This window comes from Tetrao urogallus (assembly GCF_951394365.1).
Source record: "Tetrao urogallus genome assembly, chromosome: 1".
Classification (NCBI taxonomy): domain Eukaryota; kingdom Metazoa; phylum Chordata; class Aves; order Galliformes; family Phasianidae; genus Tetrao; species Tetrao urogallus.
In genome coordinates this window covers 117,258,574-117,268,462 of record NC_136813.1, presented here as the reverse complement: position 1 = coordinate 117,268,462, position 9,889 = coordinate 117,258,574, and the positions used below count along the sequence as shown (strand labels likewise).

General features: G+C 49.9%; 1 protein-coding gene across 1 annotated transcript; it reads left to right on the top strand.

Annotated features, from left to right (window-relative positions):
• Positions 1-802: 802 nt before the first annotated feature.
• On the top strand, positions 803-7,471 carry LRRC23 (leucine rich repeat containing 23; the record flags this gene model as incomplete). Its single annotated transcript, XM_079533006.1, has 5 exons — positions 803-885; positions 1,717-1,970; positions 2,064-2,191; positions 6,705-6,841; positions 7,297-7,471. The coding sequence occupies 5 exons, from the start codon at positions 803-805 to the stop codon at positions 7,469-7,471; spliced, it is 777 nt and encodes a 258-aa protein (XP_079389132.1).
• Between the last annotated feature and the right edge of the window lie 2,418 nt (positions 7,472-9,889).

Here is a 9,889-nt window from a genome sequence, read left to right as displayed (position 1 = left end):
GCGGGCAATAATCTCTGCATCAGCAGGAACGTTGTGGCTCTCTTCTTTTTGTCTGCTTTCTGGCAGGAGGGACCATAGCTGCACGGAGCAGGATCACTGCCAGCTCCTCACCCTCAATGAGAACTGCAGGGGCTGGACCTTAACCGTGTCGCTGCTGAGGGCAATGAGCCGAGATAGCCTCACCGAGCCCGTGCAGCCCTGTGCCCAGGCCGGGGGCCAGGAAGAGCCGGCACTCCCAGCACAGGCACGCATCACACACGCACATCAGCTCGGACGGCCAACACGCAGCTCCGCACACCGCGCTGTGCCAGCGGTCTCACCCCACGTCTCTCGGGCCGGGCCTCGGCCGTCGGAGACCCGAGACGGCTGCCGGCACAACTCCGCACTCAGTCCTACAGCGGTTCCGATACCGACTCGGCGCGAACCGCAACGCGGCCTGGAACATACGGGAACCGGGGAGGCCGGAACTGCCCGTCAGCGCGGCTGTGTGGGAGCGGCGCCGGGGCCCGCCCCCGTTCCCATGGCAGCGGCGCGGCCTGGCGGGCACGGGGCGCAGTGAGGCCTGGCTGCTGTCGGGAGCGGGGTGAGATGGAGGGCGGGGGGCTGAGCGCGGAGGAGGAGTTCGTCGGCCATGAGGGGGGGGATGATGACGAGGAAGAGAAGGCGCTGTCGGAAGAGGAGGAGAAGCAGGTGAGGAGGCAGGCGGGGGCAGCTGGCCTTGTATCCCCCCCCTCCGTCCGCCATTTCACCTGTGCTGGGCTCTCTCCCCCAGGTGCCGGCCGCATGTCCCCTGACGGAGGAGATGCTGAAGGAGGGTCTCTCCCTCCTCTGCAAAATTGGCAACGGCCTGGCGCACGCTTACGTGAAGTTTGAAGCCAAGTATAAGTGAGTGTGCAATGCACATGCAGGAGAAGAGATCCTCCTCCTAACGTGTCTGTGTAGCCGTCCAGGGGCTGCACCTAAGGCCACCAGTGACTGGGCTGTGGGGCAGGAGTGTCACAGGGCACTTGCTTCCAGGCAAGGCCTGAACTGGGGACCGCCTCCACTGTAGCCAGAGGTGTGGATCTGTGGGGCACAGTAGTAGTGACCCCTGGGCTTGTGGGAGCTTCTCGGGTGCTCTGATTTTGATCTCCCAAGGGGACCTGAGCAGGACGCCTTTACTACAAACAGTCCAAGAAACATCCATTAAGCATCTCTGCATATAACTGATTAACATACATGCTTAGAAGTACAATGCCACAGTTGTCACAGGAGTTTGGAGCCTCAGCCCCATCAGTACCCCCAAAGAGCTCTAGACATAGCAGGCCTCACAAGGTAAGGCCAGTCTAGCCAGGAAAAGCCAGTAGTCACCTAGGAAAGTCATTACACACAGCCTTGGGTTGCCCCTGCTGTCTAAAAGACACTCTCCCCCTTCCCACCCCCCCAGCTTGCCTTCTTTCTACTCTGGTTCTTCCCTCTCCTGACAGCTACAGTTCAATGGGAAGAAGTACTGTCTGTGCCAGAAGGAAGGTCCTCTCCTTGGCATTCAGCCTTGCTTACAGCATCTTTGGCCCATCCCTATTGCCTGCCTTTTTCCTCCTTCACACAAGGCTTTGTAGGACAGGAGGGAGATGGGAGAGGAGGGGGCCCTCCCTTCCACCATAGTGAGAAGCAAACTGAAGGCTGATAGCAGGGGAGGAAGTGAGAGGTGTTTTATTCACTTTTTTCCTTCCACAGGGACTTGACAGACATCAGCCTCCTTGAACGTTTCATTCACCTGCGGTATGTGGATTTGTCAGAGAACAAGCTGCAAGATTTGTCTCCACTGAGCAGCCTAACCCACCTGCTTTGGCTGAAGGTGGATGGGAATCTGCTTACCAGTGCCCACATGCAGGAGCTTCCCTACCTCCAGATCGTCAGCTTTGCTCACAACCGCATCAAGAATATGAAGGGCATTACTCACCCCCACTTAGCCAGCCTCAGCCTTAAAGGTGGTACAAACTACTGTCTTCATTGCTGTGCACATAGAAAACTCTCTTTGAGTGGTATTAACTGTCATTATTTCTTTGTCCTATGGCACTCAGGAAATAAAATCCAGACAGCACTGGGTCTGAATCAAGCACTGTATAGCCTGCGTATACTGGAGCTGCGAGGAAACAAGCTAGAGAGCACAGCAGGGCTTTGCCTTCCCAAGCTCAAGAATCTCTATCTGGTAAGGGATCAGCCAGCTTGGGAAGTGGGACTGAGATGCTGCAGAGGTTGGCATCTTCAGTCAGTGGGTGTAGAGAAGACACTATCCCATTCCAGACGTCATAGTGTACACGCTAACCTATTCAGTTCAATCTTCGCAGCCTGAAAGGAACAGATTTCAGAGAGCTAAAGAAGCAAAGGTCTCTCCGTTGGGGTAGATCCTTCTATGATATCTGTTCAAATAGTGCAAAGGCAGTAGCAAGTAACCAGTAATTGTTCTGCAGAGAGCAGGGAGGTTGGCAGTGCTTTGTATGTTGCATTCTCCCTTTGCAGGCACCTAAGGGAGAACAGTGTTCTCTCCCTGGCAGCATTAGGCAAGATCACACTCCATGTCTCCCAGGAATGTGAATGTCAGTGGGGAAAGCAGTAGGTGTTCTCTGGATTACACACAGGAAGGTGATCATAGAACATGAATGGTTTGGATTGGAAGTGACCTTTAAGATCTTTCTGTTCCAACCCCCCTACTATAGGCAGGGACATCTCCCACTAGACCACGTTGCTCAAAGCCCTGTCCAGCCTGGCCTTGAACACCTCTAGGAAGAGGGCATCCACAACCTTCCTGGGCAACCTGCTCCAGCATTTCACCACCTTCACAGTAAGGAATTTCTTCCTAGTACCTAGTCTACATCTACCATCTTCCATTTTAAAGCCATTTCCCCTCATCCCATCACTACCAACCCTTCTAAAAAGTCTCTCCCCAGTTTTCCTATAGGCTCCCTTCAGATACTGGAAGCCTGCTATGAGGTCCCCCCGGAACCTTTTCTTCTCCAGGTTCAAGAGCTCCAACTCTCTCAGCCTATCCTCATAGAGAAGGTGCTCCAGCACTCTGATCATCTTTGTGGCCCTCCTCTGGGCCCACTTGTCACTTAATAATAATATGAAATAACTTTCTGCCTATTTGATGCGCACTTCCATGTGTACAGTTACGTATTTGAGGTCTCTATCTAACCCAATACCTATTGCCAGCAGCTCTTTCTCCTCTCTGATGGGCCTAATTGAGTATGGGTATAGCAGCACAGAAATATGATTCACATCTTGGGCTGCCAAAAAAACCTGACTGAATATCTCAGTTGAAACTAAGAAGAAGCAATTTTCTTCTACTGTGAGCAGTTGCTTAGGGACCATTTACTGCTTGAGACACAAATGAAGAAAGTATGTTGGCTTACTCCCATGAATCACACAGTACTATTGCTCGCAAAGACTTCATAGTGATCCTGAGTCGTTACCTCTGGAAAAGCAATTAAAGATGATAAAAGCTACAGGGTTTCTTTTCATCAGTACTCCCTGGCAGAAAGCACTGAGGAGATTGTTGTCTGAGGTTGTCTGATATTTTCTGGTATAGAGCTGAAGTCTTAGGACTACTGGTGCTGGAAGAAGGGATGAAGTGGGTAAGTCTCTAGGTACAATATAGAATTGCTAAGTAAAACAAGCCATGTTAGCAGGTGACTGAGTTAAACCAAAGCAACACCTTTATTTAAAGTAAGAAACATAATTGAAGAATTCCTGAGCCATGCATCTGAAGCAGGCAAACTGCAGGACAAAATTATTAAAACTAGAACTACCGATTAATGTCTCAGAAATGTGAGCTTGAATTTGTTCCCCGTGTTTACCTGCTTATCAAATCGTTTTGGAGGGGGATCTCTCCCAGTACTACTTTCCTTTCTGTAGAAACGTGTCGGTGTTACTTGAGCCATGGGTAGGTAAAGCTGATGTTGCAAGGACAGGGTTCAGTGCACCCATCAAATAGGAATTCAAAGGTCAGCTTAAAGTAACTGAATCAGATTTGGTTAATATATGACATAGTTTCAGTATTCACAAAGTTCTGCCCACCAGCGGGAAAACCAGAGGCTGATTGTGAGCCATGTGGTGCTTCAGTCATCATCCATTTTAGGTTCACTGCTGTCCGAAGTGTAGGTGTGTGTTACTTCCTGTTCATTACGCAGTACTGCTGACAAAGGCTAGCTACAGCATGGGCAACATGTTGTATAGCTTGCACTAAGAAATGATGGCTTCATGTGTACGTGAGGAATCGTTATAGAAGGCGAGGTGATGATGTGATCATTAAAATAAAGGTGTCATTTTGAGTGCTCCTTGAGTTCAGAAAAAAAGGAAGAATAGTAATCTGTTCAAAAATCTGATCTGCATCGTCCTGTTAGTGCTTGCATGGCTGGAACCTTTAAAACTGTTCGCTGGTGTAACGGAGCAAGTGGGAGTGATAGTAGGTTGCTACTCATTTCACAGACTAGTGGTCTGTGAGCTCCCCACTTTCATTCTGACATCAGCTCCTGATTTCCTCTGAAGTGAGGTATACAAATCAATCCTGGCTTTTTAAATTTGTTTACAGGACCTTCACTAAGTCTCAGACTTTCCTCTTTTTCTCAGTGTTACCTTCTTGGCCCTTTTGCTTCCGAGTCTCCTTTGCCCAGTTTCCAATGCAGTCTTCATTTTCTACAAAATTTTCTTTTCATAAGTGAGCCTGCCCTAAACTGCTCTCCTGTCCCACCAGTTGAGACTCTTCTCCTTTTATTAGATTTGACTACATCACTGCATTTGACTACATCAATTTTGGCATTGACTACATCACTGCTTGAGTAACAAAAAAGGAACAGAGAGTGCAGTGGCACCATTGTGGGTTAGCCTAGCAGGCAGCTAAGCACCACACAGTCTTCTCCCTGGTAGGATGGGGGAGAGAATTGGGGGGAAAAAGTAAAACTTGTGGTTTTAGATAAAAAATAGTTTTATAGGACAGAATAGGGAATGAACAACAACAAAAAAAAAATATGAAAACCCACAAAGAAAGTGTTGCATAATGCAATTTCTCATCACTCCCTGAATGCCCAGCCAGTCCCTGAGCAGCAGAAGCACACCCTGGCCAACTCCTCCCATGTGACAGTTCAGTGTGATGCCAGATGGTGTTGGATATCCCTTTAGCCAGTTTGGGACTGTCCTGGTTCTGCCCTCACAGCTCCTTGTGCCCCTCAGGCTCCTCACTGGTAGGACGCTGTGAGAAGCTGAGATGTGTCTGCGCAGAGCTGCTCAGCAACAATTAAAACATTGGAGTGTTATCAACATTATTCTCATTTTCAAATCAAAACATGGCACGGTGACAGCTACTATGGAGAACATTAGCTCTATGTCAGTTGAAACCGGGATGGGAGCCTCTCTCCCTGTTCATGTATCTGCATCCTTAGAAACTATAACCCTAAGCCACAATCACGAGTGAAGTCCTGCTTATCTCTGGGTTGAAAGATGTGGTAGGGATAACGTAGTTGCCAGGGATTTTGCAAACTTGGCTGCACAAGGCCATGAGCAATCAGATCCAGCTTTGGTGCTAGCACTGCTGTTAATCCAGGGATGGGCAGGAGGCTTTGAGTGGAATTTTCTAGTCAAAATTGTGCTGTGAAACTATTACTGAATGTAAGAACTTTGTGTTTCCCCATCTCACAACTGTTCACACCAAGGTGAAAGAAATAGATAGGGAATTTTGAACTGGTAAGATATTCTTCCTGCCCTAAGCTTGTCAATTTTATTTATTTGTTTATTTATTTGCAAGACTTATGGATAGCTAATAAATATTGTACTAAGAAGCTCTTAAACCAACTGACAACCCCCACTTCTCTGCAGCCTCTGTCACGATCATGCAGCCTGCTTCTGGTCATAGAGGAGCAGAAGAGAAGACTTCTTGGTAGTAGATTTCTCCTATAAAAGAAGCAGCTAAACTGGAAGTTTGCTGGACTTTATGACTGAGAGGAGCAGATAATTATCCTTTAAATAAACTTGACTTAGCTCTTTGCTTTCTGTTCCACATTGACACTCTTTGAGGCCTTAGGGGCTCAGATGAGGCACTGCTGTGGAAGGGCTGTTTTGCTGGAAGTACAGCAGGTGGCTCAGATGGCACGCTGTGGTAAATTTGAATCGTGGCATGTCTGCATCCCTGCGTAACTAGAGGCTGTGTTGGAATTACTCATCTGGGGCGGTCATGTCCCAGCCACTAAGTGATGCTGCAGGGAACTCTTTTTAGCAGGCATTTGGTTCTTGAATCTGAATACTCAGAACTCTTAGTAAGGCCCTGAGCATCCTGCTTGCAACCAGGCTAGCATGGTAGTTAGCCTGGCTGCAAGCAGGATGCTGCATGGAGACTTCCAGAAGTCCTTTCCCATCTAACTTTTTGTGAGTCTAAGCAGAGTCCTGATCAGAGGTACAAGCTAGAGCTGCAGACATGTTCTCAAGGTATTCTGTCCCCTATCTCTAAAATTCCAGTGCAATTTCTGGTTTGGCTTCTGACCATGCTATCTGTCACTGCCAGGTAGCCTCCCTGCATTGTTATGTGTGTATGATGTCCTGCTTCAGAGAAGATTGCTTAGCAGAGGTAGGAAGTCTGAAGAATAGAAAGAGCTTGACAGAACAGAAATAACTGCTGTTCCCTTTGCCATGTGTGCCTTTTTTTCATTCTCACTTCCTATGTCCCTGCTTAGGCCCAGAATACCATTAGGAGCCTCGAAGGCCTTGAGGCACTAGAGCAGTTGTCAACTCTGCACCTGCGTGACAATGAGCTTGAGACTCTGGATGGATTCTCTAGCAGCATGAAGTGCCTGCAGTACCTCAATCTACGGTAGGTCCTCCCTGCTTCGTGTCAGGACTGGACACCAATTCATCAGGCTATACTCCCATTTACATCTTTAGGATTTTCTGTTTTCTCTAGAAGCTGAAGCCTGATGGGAACGGGTTGGATTGATCTTTACAGCTTTTAATTGGTGTTCAGGGCTCAGTTTTCTACCAGTTTCCCAACCCAGACTTTTCCAAGCTTCTCGGAAAAGATCTGCCTCTCCAGTTGCTCTCAGACTCCATACCATACATTTATATCTTGCTGTAACTCTTTTTCCACCCCTCTCCGCCTGTTCTCTGTGTCCTGGCCATGACCACCAGTGTCCTTTTCTTCCAAGCACTTGCTGTACAGGGGGTGGCATTATCAGACAGTTCAACACACTGTTTGAACAGAAAGAAATCCTTATTGTTAAGACTTATATGGATCTCTTTCTCCTGCACATTGTGCTGATTTTTCTTTAGGAACAATGGGATCAGTAGCTTGCAGGAAGTGGCAAAACTGCAGGTGCTCCCCGTGCTGCAGGCCGTGGTGCTGATGGACAATCCATGCTCTGATGAAACAAACTACCAGCAGGAGGTCCTGGTCCAGCTGCCACACCTGAAGCGCCTCGACAAGGAACCAGTTGAGAAAAATTAGCATGCAGAGGCAAATGAAATCCGTTAGAAAAGGCAGGAAGAGGAAAAGGTATGAACAGGAATGTGAAAAACATAAGGTCAGATGTGCTGGTAAGCCCCTCCTCCTGTGAATCAAATGAAAAAATGGCTGAGGGAGGTCAGGTCCCAAGGGCAGAGCTGCATGCAGCTGAAAACAGGCTTTACAGTCTGATTGCCATCCCTGGCCCCAGCAACACAAGTGAGAGGTGAAAAAGAAGTCAGGCATGGAGTCATTTAACTTCTCCCTCTTTCCTTCTTCAGGAAATGGATGAAATATCTCCCCAAGGTGATGTATCGAGTGACCTCTGGTTTAAATCCCTGTTCCTTGTGAAGATTTGGGGATGCATCTTCCCATGTGCAAAGCAAGAGCTATAGGTATGAGGTTCACCTCATTTTGCCTGAAGAAGAGAGGAGTGTCCTGGATGCTGCCTTCAGTTACTGCAGTGTTTTTACAGTCTCTGCACGTACATACTCAAAGTAGTCCCAGGAGGGAAAAGGGGGTTACAAGTTGCGTGGTTTGATTTATGATTTTCTTATTTGGATAAAAATACTTAACGAACATGGAGCGTCTGTAATTGTTTATCCTGCCCACCCACTCCTATTCCCTAGCTCTCTCGCCCTCTTCTGTCTGTGTCTGTCCCCTGTCTGTCTCGCTCTCTCTTTCTCTCCATCCCCTACGTGCTGTTTGCAAAGCTTTGCTAAATCCTGACTCATCGCAGCTTTGGGTCACATGCTGCTGTCCCGGCCCTATCAGGGGCGTCTCCATCCTGCTGCCGCCGCCGCCGCCGTTGGCTTAGAGGACACATCATCTCCCCTTGAGGTCCTGCATCCCTACTCAGCTCCGTCCTCTCTCCTCTCTACCAGCACTTTCTCAGTCTCTCGTTCACCCCTGCTGTAGGAAGGTAAGTGTCTCCCCGTGGCCAGCCCTCCCCCTCACTGCATGCGTGCCTCTGCTCCCCGCTCCGTGCCCTCCAAACCCTACACGCACTTGTGTCCCTGTAGAAAAGGACCGTTGTGAGCGGCGTTAGTAATTAAACTCCCCTCACTTCCTCCACCTGCTCCTCCCACCCCTTTCTCCTCACCCCCACCCTTCTCACTTTTCTTTCATATTTTAATTTCAGGTACTCCCTCCTTCCCAATCCCCGGCAAGGATGATTTCAGATATGAGTCTGGGGAATTTAAAAAGGGGGGGCAACCGACAAGCATAGGTGCTGCTGCCAAGGGCACTGCGGGGAGACGCTGAGATGGAGCTTTACCTGGGGGAGGGGGCTGGCGGTGGTGTGAGGTAAAGCTCACTGGATTTTGCTGGGGAAAGGACCCAACCTCGGAGCAGACCTCTCCCGAACTACTGATGTGTCGACGCAAACACGAGAGCGAAGCCCAGTCCCAGGGAGAAGGAGGGAGGAGGAGGGATGTTTTCTTATCACCGCCCCACACCGCACAGGGTGAGGGGGGGCAGCAGGGAGAGGAGGTGACAGTCAAGCAAGCGAGAGCTGCATCAGCCACGACACTGCAGCAGTGCGGGCTTCCTTAGGAGCAGTGCCTAGCCGGGGGGGTGGCAGCTGCACCGGGGCCCCAGCATGCAGGGCTGGTGGCTGTGCCCTGGGGAAAGGTCTCTGCAGTGCTGTCCTGCTAGGAAGGGAGGGGGGATTGCTGCAGCAGGGTCAGGCAGTGCCCTGGCGGATTGTGCTGCATGAAGCGGTGCCCGTGGGAGGCACTGCAGCAGCGCCATGCCAGAGTACCCTGCTCAGCCCCTGCTTGAGAGAGGCAGCCCAGCCTCCAGCCTGGCTGCTCTTCTTCTCACTGTGTCAATGGGTTTCCAACTGAGGCTCTGTCCCAATCCTTTATCCCAGCTTATCCGCCTCTGACCTGCTTTCAGGACAGTGCAGCTGATGCTAGGGATTTTAGAGTGGTTCAGCAGAGGCCAAGCAGAGAGGGACATGGAGAAACTGCAGAAGTGGAGAAAAGGGTGTAGAGAACTAAAGAGGAATGAAGAGATCCAGTAAATGATGGGATGGAGCCAGCTAGGTTAGGTTTGGGCTCGTCATCTGGCATCCTTGGAGCTGGCTCAAACAGGGATAGGTGGTTGCAAGCAGAGGGACGTAACCAGGGCCAACATGATGACGTAAGCACTGCATCTGGCGCAGGTCTTGTTGTCAGACCCCTGCTGTGCCATAGGTCATTTTAATGGGTATGGCCAGGGCACTGCTGTGAAGAAGCTCACAGCTGTGCAGGCATGGCTCTGGAGGAAGCTCCTGCAGTGCAGACCAGATGGCATGAGAAGTGCTGCCAGTGTGGCTGAGGGGGATCCCAACCCAGATGGGCCCTGTGGAGGGCCCTGCATAGGTTCCAGAGAGCCCCGGTTTCCCCCCACTTAACCTTCCCAGCATCGCAAGCTTTT